The sequence below is a fragment of the Lepidothrix coronata genome, unplaced genomic scaffold (assembly GCF_001604755.1).
Source record: "Lepidothrix coronata isolate B3197 unplaced genomic scaffold, Lepidothrix_coronata-1.0 Scaffold158, whole genome shotgun sequence".
Classification (NCBI taxonomy): domain Eukaryota; kingdom Metazoa; phylum Chordata; class Aves; order Passeriformes; family Pipridae; genus Lepidothrix; species Lepidothrix coronata.
Genome location: NW_016690338.1, coordinates 1,638,301 through 1,658,379, shown reverse-complemented (window position 1 = coordinate 1,658,379; position 20,079 = coordinate 1,638,301). Strand labels below are relative to the sequence as shown.

General features: G+C 41.0%; 1 protein-coding gene across 1 annotated transcript in view; it reads right to left on the bottom strand.

Moving 5' to 3' along the window:
• ITPR2 (inositol 1,4,5-trisphosphate receptor type 2) overlaps nt 1–20,079 on the bottom strand; it is a 243,979-nt gene that overhangs the window by 108,397 nt on the left and 115,503 nt on the right. The window contains exons 34-37 of the mRNA XM_017829118.1: nt 19,909–20,029; nt 9,287–9,477; nt 8,414–8,556; nt 6,802–6,910 (exon numbers count right to left, since the gene is read on the bottom strand). Coding sequence (XP_017684607.1) covers nt 6,802–6,910; nt 8,414–8,556; nt 9,287–9,477; nt 19,909–20,029 — 564 coding nt within the window. The remainder of the gene's footprint in view (nt 1–6,801; nt 6,911–8,413; nt 8,557–9,286; nt 9,478–19,908; nt 20,030–20,079) is intronic.

Sequence of the window (20,079 nt, the reverse complement as noted above, 5' to 3'; positions counted from 1 at the left end):
AATAATCTAAAACAAATATTCACATTTGTATTTATGCATATGAATCTGTTCTGACACAAAACTCCACACACCTGGAGACATGAACCACATGATAAAACTGCTGACTCATTTTACATATTAACCTACAACATTTACCCTTGCCAATCTAGTATCTGCTGGAACCTTCTACCTTCCTAAAAATCTTGGCTGCTCTGTTCATAATTTAAAATATATAAATTAAACCAGACAGAAAGAAACCCTTGATCCTGATGTCTTCATGATGTACAATTTGATTGAAATAGCTGTAGTGAGCATGGAATTTAATTTCTAGATGAAGTCTTTAGTGAAATCCATCCCAACTGTATTCAAAACAGCAACAAAAATAAAATCCAGCTGCTGTTGTTCACATAAAGGATCCTGAGCAGTTCCATGGATTTTGTACCTGAGTAAGGTGAGATGAATCAGAGGAACCATCAGAGCTCTGACAGTTTTATTTGTTAAACAGCTCTAGTACCTTGTACTCTTCTCCTTTTTATTTTAACTAAAAGTAATAGTAATAGAGAAGAATGCCAAATGGTCTATAGTTAGTTAAGATCTTCTTGCTGCTTTGCTGTTCTCAATACCAGGTACATAGAAAGGAACTGATGTGAAACAGGAATGGAAAAACAAGGAGCATCCCTATATACTGTGTAAAGGGGAAATTCCACAGAAGTTGGTCATTTGAAGTTCAGGGCAAGGAACAAGCCACTCGAGTTTGTTATTGGTTTGGATGATGCTGTCTAAATCAGTATCTAACAAAAATATTTTACAGTATCAGATGCTCCTTTAGAGGAAAGACATGTATGTGAGAAAAGCAGATGATACAAGTTCCAAAATAATATATCAATCAGGATGTGGGGCTTAATATGTCTGAAATAAAACTGGATAACAACATACTATATTCTTAAAACTTGATAAATATGAGCTGCTGAGAAACTAGTATCTTTTGGATGAAATATGTTCACAACCATGTGTGTTTTTCAGCCTTGGCATCCTGCCATTAGGTTTGTGACAAAATAACCGAGGTTTTGAAACAAAGCAGAATAAGTACCAGTGAGCAGTGAACACTATTGCTCACTCAACTATCACCTGAACTAAAAGTACCTGGAGTTAATATATATGGACCACAGTGACAGTTATACATATATAATACATATAAAAGAGAGGGCAAAATCATGAACGCACCCAGCCCTGCAAAGTAGTCAGGCATGTGTTCACTCTCGTGCAGCAGATTAAAATGCTCTTGCCTTTCACTAGATCAGGATGTTGCACTTCATAAGAGGTCAGGAGTGCTGTCTCCCACCTGCCCTTGATATATGACTTGGAGTTTAAAGTTCTTGTCCAGGTCAACAAGAGCAATGCACAACACAGACCCCTGTAAGCACCTCACAACTGGCCCAACTAAAGTGACTTTGAACAGGCTTCTGAACACAAGCAGGTGGCAGTCCAAAGCTGGATCAAATTCCTGGGACCTGTTACTTAGAGAAAAAAAAATAATCTTCCTTTAAAAAGGAATCATGCTTTTCATATGCTACATACTTACATGTTTTTGCATCAGCAACAAAACACATCTCTCTACAAATGTGTGTGATTGGAAACCCAGCAGAATATCTGGGGGCTGTCCATCCCAGAGAACAGCAGCATCCTCCTTCGGTCCAGAAGGATGCCCATTTTGGGAGGGATAAGGGATACTCAAAGACGAGAGATGCTAATTCAGAAGATTCCAGTTGATGCCACATGTCAAAGCACCAGGAATGTGCAGCAATAACAAAGTGCTGCAGTGGCCAATGGCCTGAGGCACTAAGCACTGTGGCTAAAAACACCTAGCTAGTCTAAACAACACCATCACATGCCCTGTGGTATCTCCTTGCTTAATTATTCCAGCTTGAAGCCTAGGGGGGGGGGAAGGGAAACTTCATTAGTTTGGTTTTCTGTGGGTTTTCTCTCTTTGTAAAATGTCAGTGTACGGGTATAATGAGAAATTACTACACTCTAAGGGCCTGGCCACATTTAGTGTTTAGTCTTGCATGTCTGAAAGCTCTGATGCTCCTGCCACTGCAATTACTGGCTCAGAGGATTCACAGCAATAGCAAGCCATGAATCCTCCTCTGCAATAAATTAGCGCAGGCATCGGTTCTGCAACACATCACCACCTTCACGTAAAGCATCACACACAGAGAGGGGTTTGTCTCAGTTGTACTTCAACTTTTATCTCGTGACTGTCATGACAAAGCCTCAACAGCAGTTTCTTGACTGGACCAGAAGTAAATGCTGGTCACAATCTGGCTGGCACCGCTAGAGGTAACCAAACATTCTTCCTCCCTGCACCTCCAGTCCCTCCCTGAACTTGTGGCTGGTTTCCTAAGGAGAGAGTTTTTAAGGTAGGATACTGCAAAAATGTCCTTTACCAGCTAAAACACAGAAGTGATTTTTTAAAAAAATTCAATATAAGCAGCACTGAGCTTACACATTCTCCTGTAGTATTTCTAGCCCTCTATTACCTCACAGCCACACTGAGCTTAGTGAGGAGAAGAACTGCTCACAACAGGGAAAAACAGGCTGGTGCATAGGTATTTTTATACATCAGCACAAATAAAACTGACAGCAGAAATAGGGAAAAATTAAATGTAATTCTTCAGAATGCCTCTGCAGTGCCACTAATCCAAAATGTGAGTAGTAACACAAATAAAGGAATTTGGATCCCATTCTCCTATTTAAAATAAACATCCTTTTTAGGTAGAATACATTCAACAAGCCTCACATATTCAGAATTATTCTCTTTTTTCTCCCTTTTTTTTTTACCTACAAATACTATTTATCTGAATGCTGCCTAATTTGCACATGCAAATAAGTAAAATCATCTTGAAAAGATGAGGCTGTAGAACAGAATGCAGTTTAAGCTGGGAATGTCTGTGATTCAAAGAACTGCAACCCTGGGACACTGTAGTGGCTCCCAGCAAAATCTCTGGCTTCTAAGACACACTGAGACCATTTATCCCAGCAGAAAAAGACCTGCAGCTCCCACTGGTTTCAACTTGACTGGTAGATTGGTGCAATAATGAACTGGGACTATTGCTTTGGACAAACTCACTGGAGTTTTGGCAACAGCTCCATATGAAAAGAGTCAGTTCTTCTGGCACAAAGTGACCAAGAGCCCGTATGGCCATATTGGAGACCACATCTGACAGGAATAAAATACATTTATATTTACACCGAAGCTGTACTGTTTTTTCACATGTTTATTTGGTGCCATTGCTGCAAACAAAGAGGAGAGGACAGCTCACATTTCATACCTAAAGTGGAATGCAGAAACATTTAACACTGCAAAACCAAAGGCCACAAAGCTACTTCCATGATTCTAAATCATGAACTAGTATAAGAGCAAACCAACATTTTTCATGAGTTTTTCCAAAAAAGGCAAAAAAGCACAACTACTTATTTCTGACAATTAAGCAGCTTACACAGTCTTTGTTCTACTGACACTTAAAAATGCAGTTTTCAATTATTTATCCTGTATTTCAACACCTAAAGCAGGAAAAAAAGTATGAAGTCTGTGTTCTGCAGCACAGGCAACCCTTACTGAAGGGTTCAATTCATTTATAACAGCGTTTCCCTTAGGAAGTGCCAGTTGGCAGGGAGGATTGGATTGGATTCTGCCATGTTCTGTAATGCGCTATCACCCATTAGCACCCTTATCAGCCAGTAATGTTACACTAAACTCCTCATATACACACATCAGAGAGAATTTTTTTTTTTTACCCCCAGAGATGCTGACCTCATTTAGGAACAGTTGGGAAATCAGAAGTTTGTCCATGGCCAAGGCACTGATGTGCTAGCAGCTGGAGCAGGTTAAGAAGTTGCCATATGAGCACAATTAGGACAGGAGTTCAACAACTTCATCCAATTCACTGAGGAGGATTTAATTTAAGCTTGTGAACCCTCTTTGAAGCAGCTGGGCTGCCCCTCCTGGCCCACCAGCTCTGTGTAGGGACAGCCACTTCTAGCAGGGCAGCCGAGATTTTGAACTGCTCCTGTCATTTGCAAAGTGAACAGGCATCAGTGGTCTACATGTCTCAGATGCTTTTGGAAAGGTTACTCAGATTCAAACTGAGGTGTGTAAGTAGGTCTAGAGGCACCATTTGTTCAGAAATTGAACTGAAATCAAGTGGTGGGGTGAAGGACAAAAAAAATTTGCTGGGGAAAAAAAAAACAAACCAAAAATTCCAGTCCTTCTGGTTTTGTAAAATAGGTATAAAAATGGCCAGCAACAAAAAAAAAACAAATATAGATGGGGCAGATCAAGTCCAAACACAGTCCTTTCTGTCTCTCCTGTTTCTCTACTTAAACAGGGAGACTGAAGAAGGCTTTTAGATAAATACATTTAGACACCACAGTATCTATCTGAACAGAGGCAATGTCAACTTCCACACTTCTTCCACTGTTCTGGAAGAGTCTTCTGCAAGAGAGGGGTTGTAGATCAAGTTTCACTCCAGTCAGTTACTTAATCAATACAAATAGGACTAGGATTCTCTCCCAGGAGACTGCAATAATCACCCAGAATTACTTATGAAAGCCAATCAATGACCGAGAGGTTTTATGTGTCATTTATATACCTCAAATCAAACTCCAAAATTAAACTTTGATTCCGAACAGGATAAGATGTTGCAGCACTAAGCAAAACAATGCACTAGCAAGAGCTGGAAAGGAATCCCAGGACGGAGCCAGGAGAGCACCAGAGACCTGGAACACCAGCAAGGGGAGGTGCAACAACAGAGTGGGGACAGGAACAGCCATAAAACAGGTGAAATAAGCCTCTACAGCTGTATTTTCCTCCTGCTCCTTCAATAAAACAGGCTGCCTTCGAGTCATGAAATGAAAGAGAAAGGCAGCAGAAGGCTCTCAGTTGTGAGATGAGAAAGAAAGAGGAGGAAATTTTATTTCATTATTTCTTCCTTGATTCACGCTGCAGAAGTCTGCAGAAACTGGAGGTTTACCATTTCTGTCAGATTTATCACAGAAAACCCATTTTGATGCATGATTTACAAACTCAGTCTTCCTGTCAAAATGTCACACATCCCTCTCTAGCTTTGTTCTGGTATTACCATTATGTATTTACTACTATATTATTTTTTTTTTTAGCATCTGCATAGCACAGTTGAATAACTTCATGGGCAGTGAGATCATGGTTCAAAAAAAAGATGGGAAACACGCACATGAGCCTATTCATTGTGCTATTTTTGCTGTTCCAAAGTCCATGGCACGAACAATGACTCATAAGTGTAGCAAGCCAGGGAAGCACTTGCTAACCATACAAACTTGTTTACTCATTTATTTGTTTGCACTGATTCATTACATCCTGCAGTGTAAAACCAACGGGGCTCGAGAGGAAGCATGAGGGAGAAATTCTGTTTACCCAAGAGCTCTTTCACCCACCCTGCCCCACGGAGATGGTGGAGGGATATGGGAATACACCTCCTGTGTCCACTCCAGAGAAGCTGGGCTGGAGAGGTGAAATGCCCCTACACACCCGTGGGGCACATTCCCTCTGATGGCTTCACTCTGTCTCGCTTTATCAGCATCACAACAGGGTACAAAGAGCAATAAAAACAGGCAATTTTTTTGCTTAAGCCATACATCGAAATTGTTGCTTCCCCCCCGCCGTAGTCCTGAGATGAGGTTAACTTTTAGTGGGTCCATGCAATTATTTTGGAGAGTTTTGGCAAAAAGCATGCAGCTACAAAAGCAAATCAATTTTCCCATGTGATGCAGTGGTGTTATGGACCCAGAAATCTACTAGAATAAGTATGAATAATAATTAAGAATAATAATATCTGCTTCATCTGAGAAATTTGTGTTATGACATTAAAAAAAGAATTTATTGGACCAGGCCTAGCCACAATTTTCTTATAGGAGGTGAAGATGAGCTTGGTTCTGTCTGCTCACACTGGTTATTCTTGTGTAGAGCAGGGCAGATGTCAGCACTGAGAGATTAGATAATAGCTCTATGATTCATATATGAGCGAATAATACTGAAAGGATTTGGGGAATACCCAGAAATACAGATAAGAGGAAACCACACAAAAATCATGGCTCAAAAAGAAGGGACAGCTGACATGTAAATCTCAATCCAGCTACTGATACCCAAAGGCACAGGCAGAATGAAAGAGGTATTTGAAAAACTTGGGTTTGGAAGAGAAAAATGGCCAATAAGGGGAGAGAGAGAAGTGCAAGAAATAATTAGACACTTACAGAGTACAAACTATGCCACTTCTTCCCAAAACTGCCAGCTCTGCCTAAACACTGCACATTCCCTTCACACATTTACAAGGATTAAGAAGTGTATGGAGTACAAAAGTCTGGCACCACAGGCAGCAGGGAAAAACTGTACACTTGCAATTAAAAATCCCTTATATTTCCATATATATATTTCCATCATATATAATATGATTTTATGGTAAAGTCAGATGTGACATAAGCAGACTAGTCTCCAGAAATACCAGAAATCCCATATATAGTAATTAAACATAGTAATACTTGCTACTGCTAATTCATTTAATCTTCCTTGCCTGAACTCTTGCCGAGTCCCTCACACAAAACTGTGTAAGGCAGATAGTTTCTCTTGTTCCAATCTAACTTCCTACCTTACCACACATTCCTAAGACACTAAGTTATCTCTAAAACATGTACAAAACTGAACTCGTGTCAGATTCTGTTACTGTCCCACAGCCAACATTTAATACCGTGCTGTAAGTTCTACATTTAATATTAAAGTGGTAGCAGTACCTCTTCTGCAAAGTTAGTTTTCTTGTCAAGCATTTCTCGTAATGTCTGAAGAATTTTAATGCAGAGCTTTTCTTCTTTCTCCATGAGCTTCTTTGTGTGGTTAATCAACCTTAAAGTAAAATATTAAACCTTAAAGAGCGTTGCACATTGTTGCTAAGCCATACTACAATTTCTTTATGCAAAAATTGCCTGTCAGTATATTTTTCCTCAAGGAAAGGAAATAGAAGCAGTCAAGAGAAATCATAATTAAAAAGGAAATGGGACTTTCAAGGTGGTTTTTGTGTCACTTTGCATATTTTACTGTCCATACAGAAGGCAGAATTCTACGTCCACTTTTTCTGAGGGCTTCCAGATTAAGATCCAAACTTGCTATTTCATCCTTTCTTTATTTAAAGGTAACTTATTTTAACCTTTATTTAAAGGTAAGCAGTGCTCACCATGCATCTCAAAACCTTTAAAAGCTACAACCTTTACACCTTCCAACTTCCACAATGGTTAAAATATATTTATGATACAATTAGCAAATGGTATCCAGCCAAAAGGATCATCAAAAAGCTTTCATGGAAGTGTTCAGAAATACAGGCATTTGGATGAAACATAACCTTTGTTTACACTCACACAACAACTTGACAAGCCAGAAAACAGGGAACATTTCGATCTCCAGCTATGGCTGTGACAGGAGTTTGTATTTTAGTCAGATTAAGCTGGAATTAGAAGCAGCCTGTCTGCAGAGCAGGTCCATGCACAGATCCTTGCACTTTTTCACACATTGCTGGAGAAATGTTTGTGCAGTACATGGGCCACATCCATCAGCCCTGCACATGATTTGATGCTGACTTGGGACAGGAACTTGGACAGAGGGCATGAGATGGGACAACCCCAAAATTTAGCTTAATTTTTCCAAATATACAAAGTGTATTGTTATAACACTACCTCTGCAGAATATGCAAATAGCCAAGGAATCAGGAGAGCTGCCAAATGCATTAATTTCCCTCAAGTTATCTCTGTTTAAATTATAGTTTCTCAAGGGCGGGGGGGGCATCTCACTTGAGGACTAATAAAAAATTTGCAAGACTCTATTCCAATGCATAGACTGCAAATAAAATATCTAATAATTCAAGACCAGGTAGGGGTGCCAGTGAACTGTATTTTAAAAGAGCTGTTGATAGTTTAAAATAAAAATATCTATTTGCTATACCAAAAAAAACCTTTAACAAAAAACCACTAGCCCTGAGCCCCCCACTGCTTCACTATGAAGAAAATTCTACTATGGAAAGTCTCAGTTAATGCTGTAGATTTGGAGAAACTTAATAGCAAAAGTAGCCCATTGAGAAAACAGAAGTTGAGCCTGCCACAGTTTTAACAAGCTATTAACATCCCATTTCTAGGTAAACAAGGCAAGCAACCTCTCTCTCTGCTCCTCTCCAGACTCCTAAACTGCTGAGAAATACAAAACATGCAGCAAAATCCCTCAGTTTAAGCTTTCAATAGTGAACTCAGCCACCTGCATGCATAAGTTTCTGCTGAAAATCAGGGTTAAGTGCTGCTGAAAATGTTAACTCCCTGCCATCCTTCCCAGCAAAGCAAATAGGCCTCTCTGCACACCACTTACTTGGACATGAAAGCACCACATCTTATCCTGGCATCACTCCCCTCAGGAAAAAGGAGCTCTGGACTGTGCAGCACATCAACCAGCACCGAGAACTCAGCCTGCATCATGGGAGTGAACTGCTGCTCCAAGGAGGACACCACATCCTGGGGAAGAAAGGAGGACAACATTCAGAGCTGCAAAACTCCTGATGATGTTGAACCTCTAAGTGCACAAGGTGATCTCCATCTCGTAGACGATCTCCAGTGATATAGACCTGACATAACAGCTCCTAAAAGCTCCACTGCCTCCTCTGCAGCCAAAGAGGGACACATGGCCACGAAAAGGCAGAAAGGAGATCCTGCTCTGTGGACCACTTTGAGAAGAACACACCTTGAATACCGTGTGCAGTTTTGGTCACCACAATATAAAAAAGATATGAAGCCCTTAAAAAGAGTCCAAAGGAGGCAATGAAGATGGTGAAGGGCCTTGATTTGAAGCCCTGTGAGGACACTGAGGGCACTTGGTGTGTTCAGCTGGAGAAGAGGAGGCTGAGGGGAGACCTCAGTGCAGTTACAACTTTCTTGGGAGGGGCAGAGGAGGGGCAGGCACTGATCTCTGCTCTATGGGGACCAGGGACAGGACCCAGGGAATGGCCTGGAGCTGTGTCAGGGCAGGCTCAGGTTGGATCTCAGGGAAAGGTTCTTCCCCCAGAGGGTGGTTGGGCACTGACCAGGCTCCCCAGGGCAGTGGGCACAGCCCCAAGGCTGCCAGAGCTCCAGGAGGGTTTGGATGATCCTCTGGGGCACAGGGGGTGACTGCTGGGGCTTTCCACATCTGGCACATGTGAGATAAATGCACTGGCACCACTGCCCAAGCCATTTGCTGGTTTTGTACCTGCAGTTTTTCTATGATATTCCTGTAATCCCAGGCAGGCCCACCAAGAGCTTCTTTGAAGCGAGGTCCACTGCGGGCTGACATTCTCCACCCCATGGCTGCCCTCTGCACCATGTTAGAGTGGCTCTTCATGAACAAGGTGTTGACCTGGCTGTCCAAATCCACTGGAATTGCAATCCCACGGTTCTTTGCTTTAACAGGAAAAAAAAAGTTAAAGTAAGACATTTACAGTGGCAAAAACTTGAAAATCTTATCAAGATCATGGCATGCAAAATCTGACTGTTCCTGAAGTTAAGGGGCAGGGGGGATATCACTTCAACAGGTTTTAAAAATAAGGATCCTAAAAATAAGGAGCCTTATATCTAAAAATAAGGATACCTAAGATACTACCTACCTACTTCTACCTAAGTGGTAGAAATCAACCATAATCCTGTTAAAGAAAGAAAGCTGCACCAATTTTAATGAGATGGGGATAATTTCCAGTATGTATTTTTATAGATACATTTATTTTTTAAAACAGAATTTTTATTTTACTAAAAAAAAATCAGATCCAGAGATATTAATAAGAGTAACAAAAGGAGCATGCATTATTATTTCAACAGCTGGTTTTACTTTATTCAGAAGCAAATTCTAAAATTCTTCTTTCTAGTGGACATATGCATATTTATCCAATTCATCCCAAGTGCTCTTTGCTGCTTTTCTGTGTATTTCTCCTGTGAAGACCTTGAGAAACCAAGTGCATACAAATTAAATTTGAAAAAGACTGTCTCCTCTTCTCTCTGGGTTTCCTATACTGCTGGGATTGATAAACCCTGGATTCCTGGATGCCACTACAATATATCTAATAGTTAATAAACATCTGATAGTTTAACTGATAGTTAAAAAATTTAATCAATAGTTAAAGAATTTTTTTTTTAGTTTTTAGACTTAAGGGGCAGGAAGTGACAGTAGAGACAATATCAGAGGCAAAAAAAAAAAAAAAAAAGAGGAAAGGCTTGCAGGAATCCTTACAGGGCATCCACTATTAAACTACTCTTGCATTCTGAACTGTTGTCTGAGAAGGCAGTTTGAAAGCAATGTTAGAAGGTATCTGCCCTCTCCCACATAAAAGTTTCTGTGTTAGCTGCTTCTCTCCATCCCACTGGACATCACAGTGGCAAGCAAGAGTTGTCTGAAATTCAACAAAGAGTTTGCTCCATCCCTGGAAGTGTTAAAAGCCAGGTTGGATGGGGCTCTGAGCAACCTGGTCTAGTGGAAGGTGTCCCTGCCCATGGCAGCGGGGTTGGAACTGGATAATCTCTAAGGTCCCTTCCATCCCAAACTATTCTGTGATTCTGTGATCAATGCAGTAATATCTCTGAAAGATTAGGTCACATTCCAGTGCTTAGGCTCTGCATTCTGTCATTTCACTTAATTTCCATGGCACAGTTCATGCTTAATAAAAACCTAGAAGCAAAATGGAGAAGTAGTTCTAGTTCATTTGGAATAATGACTAATAATAACTGATTTTTTCATTTTCCTTATTGAAAGAAGGTGAATTTTATAAAAAGCATCAGCCTATGTTGCGGTTCTGCTCAACATTTCTCTGAGGCATTTCCCCACCAACATGCACGCTGTCTGCAACACTCCTCCTTCCCAGCTCTTAAAACATATACAACTTGAAGTCCTGAACTTGTGAAGTCAACAGGCGCCCTTCTTTCCCGAACAGCCTATGGATCAGGCCCCACAGGAGTATGTGCAAGCAGAGCCAGGCACACAGCTCGGATGAATGAAGGTTCAAGTGCTGCCAAGCACAGTGACTCACAGATCCCAAAAGGCACAAACTTTCTCTCCCTTTGAACACTATATTGTAAAGGCAGAATTTATTATAAACCTAAATTTGGCTGTGATACCTCACCCCCCAGTCTCAGACTGTGGCAAGGGAGCTCTGTCAGGGGTACTCTCATCCCTTTGATGGCTCCCACAGGTGCAGGGCACCCTCCTCTGGATTAGGCTGTTCCACTGGGATGAAAGAGAGATCTCATCTTCTGCTTCTGGTAGGCACCTTCTTTTAAATAGTCTGCCACAGGGAATCGAAAAAATAAACATTTTTTTTTTAGGTCAAGATGGGAAGAGACAAATTGACTTTTCCTTTCCACTCTCCTTTTGTTTTGAAGGCAGGTTCTGATTAACATGTGGAAAATACCACGGATGGCTGGCCATTATTTCTAATGATTGTTTTTTTCCATATTTTGCAACTGGGCTATTTTTCAAAACACATTTGCCCTGTTGGTGCTTACTTTACTAGAGAAGTCCATTAAAGTTCTGCCAGTGTGAGTAGGTGCTGCAGCTTATTAATCCAATTTATTGTGTCCTAATGTCAATCACTGGAATGTTACTGGACAATGCTCACTTCTCAATTAAGTGGAATGCATGCATAATCCTGATATATTGAAGAATAAATTTAGCAATGGGGAACACTCTGTTCAGAGAAAAACCCAGACTTTTGCAGTCCTACAGATGCCATGGAAGTTAACAACTTCCATCAGTGTCTAAGGAGTAGTCAAGGACTATGATTGTTCAAAGAGTTGCAGCTAATTAAAACTATCACAAAGAAAACCAGAGGGAGAAAAAAAATACTGCTTTGTTTTGAACAGTTCTTACATGTATAATTCCATTTGTAATTAAGATTTGTATTGGTTGTCAAAGGGCACTGTTGAAGTCTAAGCTATAAACAAAGCCTTTGTCTTCTTATTCCTTTGCAGCTTGTAGAAAGTTTATCTTTCATTTGTTTCATATTTCATTATTTAAAACAACATGAAACATATTTTTACATTTTGGAAAGCTGATGAACAAATGTGAACATAAATATTTATTTTAATTTAGGTGTTGTAGGCTGCTTTCCTCTTCAAAATGTGTCAATCTCCCTTAAAGTATCAACATCAAATATTTAAAAGCATGTTTATTTTTGTTCCACTTAGAAATACTTTTGGACAGCAGTCAAACTTGCAAAGTAGGGTTAGAGCTGGGAGACAAAGTAGCTGAGAGGGGGTAAAATTCTGTCTTTCATCTGACTAGTGAACTTGGGGAAAAGCTACATGGCTGTATGTACAGTGGTACCATAAGTATCCAGCAGGATACCTACAAGGATGGACTAGAACATGGATTCCATTATCCCTGTAGGTCCAATTCAGAATATTCTGTGATGTCTTCAGCAAAGATAAATTCTGTCCTGCAGTGAAGGGCATGTCACAAGCTTTTATACTGCCCAATTCCTACCTAGGGCACTGTGCACAGGGCTAATTACACCCTGAACATGCAACACTGAATTGCCAGTGTCAGAGGAAATGGAATTTGCTGGGAAATCCCCCAATTATGCCATCAGCAAGAGCCACACTTGAGACAAGCAAACAGGACCCATGGAAATGGTAAGAAACCCGGTGCTGCAAATCCAGCCAGGTCACAGTAAAATGTTCTGCTCTGTGCTGGATGGAGCTGTGGGCACCCAGTGCATCAGCAGCTCTGCTTTCCCTTACTGTTTAAACAATGAAAAAGTACTCTGAGGTAGGGACTCAAAAGAAAAGGGCAACATTAATGCTGAGAATCAAGTAGCAAAAAATCCAGCCACTCTCCATCAGTGAACGAGACTCCCCCGCAGCCCCAGGAGCACATCCAGCTGCTCCCAGAAAGGCTGGAATGGGCAGAGGTGTTATTTGGTTAAATTACCTGCATGTATTTCTCTCCACAGAAGCACAGCAATTGGACCTATTTCAGGAATGCTTGCTGAAGCACTGTCCTTTCACTGTGCTGCCTGCCTGAGCCTGAGGATCAGTTTAGCACTAAGGATTTCCAGGAAGTGGCCCTCGCCTGTAATTTTCCTTGGAAGCCCATTCTTCAGAATAATGTACCTTGCCATGAGGAGCCTTGCTGTTCTTGCTATTTCCACCGAGCGCTCCCTAATTTTAAATTTCACTCCATTACCTTTTGTAATGTATACAAAACACAACAGCATTTCGTGGCTTCACAGCTCTTTCAGCGCTCTTTGCACTACCCTAAACCATCCTTGGGGCACGTTTTTGGGGGGACCCACAGGTGTTTCACCCCTTGCAGCACCAGGTGTGGGTCATGAAAAAGCCACAGCTGTGCCTGGCTGTGAAGCCTTTCCTCTCCTTGCTGTTTACACCCCTCTGGTAGCTGCAGACAGCTATATCATGTTCTCCCACACTTCCCAGTTGTCACGTAATGGAGCGATGCATATTTAGTTCAATTAATTTTGTTCCATAAATCAGTCCCTCCAGCTCCTTAATCATTTACTGACTGCTTAACAAATGCATTTGGATGGAGAGACACTAATGCTGGAGACAGCAAGACTTTTTAAGGGAAATAAAAGCTTTGTGTAGACAAGACACAAACCTGCCAGTCTTGTACCCTTCACTTGGATGTTTTTTTTTCCAACGGAAAATCTACACTAAAATATTTATCAGCCTGTAAAAAGATCATCATTGAATTTTTCTTGCAATTAGGGAAACACAAACAGTTAAAATAGAATAAAATATGTGCTTCATCTGAAATGTTATTCTTCTTGCTGTCAAAAAAGCAACAACAGGATAATTATTTTATTTGAACTAAAAATTGAAAATGAAGGTCTATCTTTTTAGAAAATGGAAATCAGGTTTTAAAGCTCAAATGGGAAGCAAAAGAAACGTATTTTCAGGAGTGAAAAAAATTGTTATAGGAAAATTCATCTATATGGACATTAAAAGACACACAATAATTCCAAAGAAGCAATAAAATGTGACCTAGATTTTATGTTTAATGTATCCTGTTTGTAATTTGTCAGGGAAAAGTAAAGGGCTTTAGAGGGCATAATAGCATGGTCAGGAAGAGCCACAGGAGAGTTTTTTCGGATTCTGTACAAAGGGGTATTGGTGACCTGAAATTAGGGAATAAATACTAGAGTAGAAAGGACTTCACTACTCCTTCAGACCATCTGTTCTCTGTTACAGACAACTCATGTTCTTTAATATCTTTGGGAAAATTTATGGAGCCCCATTTAGAATGAAGGGAGCTTATCTGCCACCCCTCCTCTCTCCATTTTCTCTCAGCCCGTTGACCAAGGACATCCTTCCAAAGTTGGTTCCAATCCTCTGATTTACAATCTAAATTTATTTTGGTTATTTACAACCTCCTGTAATTTATGTCCAGTTGGTTTTGGGTCACCACTGTCCTTCAGCTTAAATGTCTCTGCGACTATTTATCTTCCTAAGTACTTTAAAAGAGCAAAAACACAGGCCTGTGTTTTGGTAGGAAAAACACATGGGGCTTTCTCAGTCCCTTCTTGTAATACGGTTCTCCTTTCCCCTGACCATCACAGTAGTGCTTCCTCTGTACCTGTTCCAGTTTTGAACTTAGGAAAATGGCAATCTTACATGTCTTGCCTCCAATTTTGTAGCATGGAAACAAGAATTCTCCTTTTGCTTCTCCTGCACATCATCCTAGGATATAATCTGATAATGACTAATGTGATTTGGCTTGCTAACAGATTTTTTATAAAGGGTTTGCCAAGAGACATAGCCTAACAAAATGCAGGTTTCCTATCTGCTACTGTTTAGTCATCTGGGAAATTCCAATTATTTCATTAGTGGTGGTCACAGCACAGCACAGGCTACATCCTTGGTATACACACAGTATCAGAGGGAAGATGCAATGTTTAAAAACATAAGGGGAAAAGCTAATGGGTACTCCAGAGACAAGAGTATAACACAACTGCATTCGCCCTTGTAACAGAAAACTGTTGCTCTAAGGTGAAGATAGAAGAATCATCACTTAATTAAGAAGCAAAGACAGTTCTTTGCATGGGCCCTGAAAGATTGGTCAGCCCTGGGAGAAAGACCCTGCTCCAATTTAAGATATACAAACTTCAGCTGGGAGGACAGGCGATATTCCCCAATCTTTATGGAAAGACAGTAGATGGTTTAAAATGCAAACTTTGAGACTGGCCTCTAACCCTTCTCAACCTTGCAAAGACCATAAAATGTAGGAACTGAAAGTCCTTTGATAACAAATTCATTTCAAATAAATGAAATGGTTAGATGTCTTAGTTCCTTGGTTTTCACAAAGGTCTGGGGACCTCTTAAACATTTCTAATTTGTCACTATTTTATCAGAGTTTTGATCATTCATTTTTTGGAGTGCATTTTCAAGCAAAAGCTCAGTCCTATGTAATAACAGAGAAAAAACCAAAAGTGATATATGTCTAATGTGTTAATTCTCACTAGGGGCCTCTGGTGGTCTAGTGGTTAGGGTGCAGGACTCTCACCGCTGCGACCCGGGTTCGATTCCCAGCCCCCCGGGCAGATGGAGCTCGTCAGCCCTGTGAGGCCATCCATCTAAGAGAAGGTCACTCTAAACAAACCTACATCCTGAGACCCTCACTGCCACTGTCCAAGCTTGCTCGGCCCCGGCAGATGAACCTCAGGATTAAAGGGTGGGCTCAGTTCAGCGCACGCTGGGTCTCACCTAAAAAATCCACTGTGCAGGCTCGAAGGGTTAATGACCTTTCCCAAATCTTCGCTCGCGAAGACTGGCCATTACTATTATTAATTCTCACTACTGTGGTAACTCGCTTCAGAAATCTGCGTGGACAAGGCACATTAATATACGTATATTATTTCACAGGTGTTTCTATTCATGCCAGGCAGCCAAATGTTTACTGGACAATAAAAAACTGGTGCACATTGGTATCCATGTTGGATACCAATCTTGGATATCCAGCTTGGAGCCACAGAGGAGTCTGCTGAAGAAGAGAAACAAGCCTCTGTGGTTCCTGCTGAACTGGAGGAAGGAAACTGCCTGGAGACAAAGCACCAAGTGAAGCTTGAAAAGCTTATGCAGTTTTTCCCTGGTGGTCAAGGGGAGTGAAGTACCAGGGTTATCAGAAAAAAAGCTTCTGCAACATATCATTTTGTTGACCTGGAAGATAATGCACATTCTTACAGTGCTCATCAGAAGGCAGATGTAACGATCGTAAGCTCTTGAGGCAATAGTTGCATCCACCTGCCAGCAACAAACTAGTAAGCACTGAGAAGAATGTATGTTGCTTAAGCTTGCTCTGAAATGGGTCTTTTAAAAGTGCAACATTATATGGATCTTTGATATCTTGGGAAATCTGTGTATGTATTTTCTTCCTCCTGAGATTAATTTCTAAATCCAGGGCAACAACATAGCAACACACACACAGAAAAAAATCAAGTTTGTTCTTTCAACTCTATACTACACTTATTTTCCATCAGAAGTCTTCAGTGCCTGTTATAAATCTGTCCAATACTCCCTATAGGCAAAATCTTTTTAGTGGTTTTTTTTTTTAAATCCTGCTGTGAAACACAAAGGCCTTAACATTAAAGCTGTCAGACTCTGAAGTCAGAAGAGGAAAATAAAAAGGGCAGAAGGGTGCTTATAGATGCCTAGCCAAAATCCAAACCTGGTCCACATACATAGGCAGCAAAAGAGGCACAAGAAGGCTGCCATGTTTTTGTTATGGAAGATGCCTCTAGCTTCTCAAAGCAAAGCACCATTTTGGGTAGTGGAACACCCAATCACAGAAGGGCCTCAACTGTAAAAGCCTCTGGTACCCCCAGCTGGGGCAGTTTTTCCAAATATTTCCACAAAAAAGGGGCAGGACTACTCAATTAGCCCAGGCAAGACACGTTTGACACTGTGCCTAAAAATACTGAGTATCACCAGCAGTTAAAATCTCCGCTCAACAGCCAAACTTTGCACAAGTGTGTTTGGCAAATCATCATCTACTTTTTCTCCTGCCAACTTGCTCTTTGGGGAAACCCCCCTCAACTCTTCCCTTACACTCCCTTTCTGAACCATCAAAATAAACCACTAAATAAAAACGTGGTAATTTTCTAACACAACACAATTTTACTGTGCTTGATTTTATTTACCATTAGTGATGAATCCTTAATTATTAAGATATGGGCAAGGGGATCAGCAATGTGGCTGCTGACATGTGCTTTCAGGGAGCAGCTCTGAGGCTGCCAGCCCACTGCAATGCCAGAGGCTGCCCAGCCTCCCTGCCCTGCTGCTGCGGAGTCCCAGAGGAGGACACGGGGTGATGTCCTTCAACGACAGCTCAGCTCTGCTCTGCCACACCTGAGAGTGCCCAAGGCATGGCTTGAGGTCCCAGGGGTGGGAAGCCAGAGTAGCAAGAAGGAGGTTGGACCCACAGGACAGCACAAGAGCTTATTTATAAAACACCATCTCCATGAAACAGAAAATGGAATGAAAGAAAGGACTGTAGCAGAGGTAGAAATTAAATTCACCAAACAGGGAACCAAGTCACAAATGTGAAGAAGACTCCAGATATCAGCCATGACATGCTGCAGGGCTTTCCTCTTGGCTCCCCCAGGAACAAGAGGCACACAGAAGACTTCCCACCAAAGAACAGCAGCCATTTCACATGCTGGCACACCTGGCCATAAAGCTGGATCTGCCATTCCCTTAAGGGGACCCATGGTTTCCCTGTCAGGCTGCTGCGGAGACAATTTCAGGTTGGCTGTCTCACCAGTATAGAATCATTTAGGTTGCAAAAACCTTTAAGATAGAGTCCAACCAGTAACCTAACCGTGCCAAGTCCACCACTAAATCAATCCCCGAGTGCCACATCTACACATCTTTTAAATACCTCCAGGGCTGGTGACTCAACTACTTTCCTGGGCAGCCTGTTTCAATGCTTGACAACCCTTTCCATGAAGAAATGTTTCCTAATATCCAATCTAAACATCCCCTGGTGAAGTTTGAGGCTATTTCCTCTTGCCCTAGCACATGGGAGAAGAGAAAGCGCAGTGAGACCTTGGGCCTGACTCATCCATAAATCACCAGAGCTCTGGATAGCTGTAATTTGCTGTGAATTTTTCATGCTAAAATCAGCTGTGTGCTGTAGGCACAGGGCCAAATGGAAAATAAACCCATGCTCAGGAGTTTCCAAATACCCTTATCTTGGTGAGACAACACAGCGACCTCTCTGAGCTAGAATTTGATTTTAGGTGCAGCTCTAGAAAAATGAAGACACTGAGCTGCTTAGAAGCACAAGAGGGTGTGCTCGGTCTCCAAAATACTCTCATCTGCCCTATTTCTTTCCCCTTTCTCCAGACTCCCAAAGGAAGTGATTTATTGATGACTGCTTCCAGAACTGCCAGAGAAGAGCAAGGACATAAGTGTTAAACACACAGACAACGATTTGTAGGGATGGAGCTGTATGGGAGATTGTAGTAGCATAAAGGAAATAAAATGTCTTTAACTTCCAAAGTTCTCTTGCCAGATGGACTCATAATTAAATCATTTGCACAACAAATAAAACAATTGACTGTTGCTAAGTTTTTAGGTAACTGCTTATTCTCACACACAGAAAAAGTTAATGAGATGTTTTGGCTGAAATGTTAAATGATACTTCCATAAAGCTATTCCAAAAACCTAAATTTAGATTTGATTGTTACAATGCCACAGATGCTGCAGGTGGCTAAGGGACACTCTCATATTGTTTTATCATTATTTCTTAATACTTTTAAAAAAGGTATCAACAATAGAATTTAGCCAGTTTCTATGTATCTCTGCCTCTACTCAGATTTTCATTCACACTGAGCAGAACCTTATTCTACAAATAATCAGCATCACTGAAACTATTTAGAAACTAAACTTTTAGAAACTACTGAATAACCCTTTTCTTCTATCATGGCAGAAGACTTAAAATTGTATTTACAGAAATTTAACTTCATGAACTTTTGCCAGTCTTAGCTATGTACTGGTGAAGAATATTTTCAGGATAAGAAGTTTTAAAACAAGTTCCACTTTAATATGGTGTTTGAATTGATTTGAAAGCACTTAAGTTATTAGCTGCCCTGAGGGTCAAATTTGGTCTCAGCAACAATGCAAGGCAATATTCCCCTGACAAGGCTGACTGTAACAGCAGTAATTGAGTAGGTCTGATGGTGAGGACTAAGAGGAGAAGCTAAGGAGTGGAGTGGGACAATTGTGGTTTCAATCTCCAACTCCTTGATGGGACAAAATCTGAACAAGCCCAGGACTGCCTGACAATAGCGAATGCATCCTCCAGGAACTGAAGAGAAAAATGATGAGTGTTCTCCAATGCACAATTGCTGTGCATTGCTCCTTAAAACCGTGTGCAAATGCAGCCCAGCATGACTGAAAATGCCCCAGTTTCTCATGGACTCACAGAATGGTCTGGATTGGAAGTGACCTTAAGGACCATCTCGTTCCAACTCCCTTGCCGTGCACAGGAAAACCTTTGCTTATGTTGTGTTTTAATATCTTAGCTTGCTTATATTAAAAAGCAAAAATCATCAAAAGTTTCAACCATCAAATTAAAATTGATGATTGAAAGTTCAATCATCACTCACTTAGCAAGATCATCTCTCCAACCTACAGGTTTCACCTTAACAACCCTATTTGATGAGACAGATTTGAATGGTTTATAAAGGAAGGAAGAATTCAGCCTCAGGAAGTGGGATTTCTAAAATCACAACTTCAGGACAGTAGAGTCAAATTAAACACTGGTAAACCTCAAGTCTGAACTTTAAAACATGAAGAACAATAATCAAAGTAAAACCTGGCACCTACCCACTTCAGCCAAAGTCTTGATACATGACTCCACTGAGGCTTTCTGTGTTGGGTTTGGCCAGGTACAGTTGTAAATTCTAAAAGCAGATTGCAGCAGCTGAATAAAAACAGGCTGGTGTGTCTGAAAACAAAAAGATAAACACTGAATTTTACCCTTCAGGATCTCCTCAC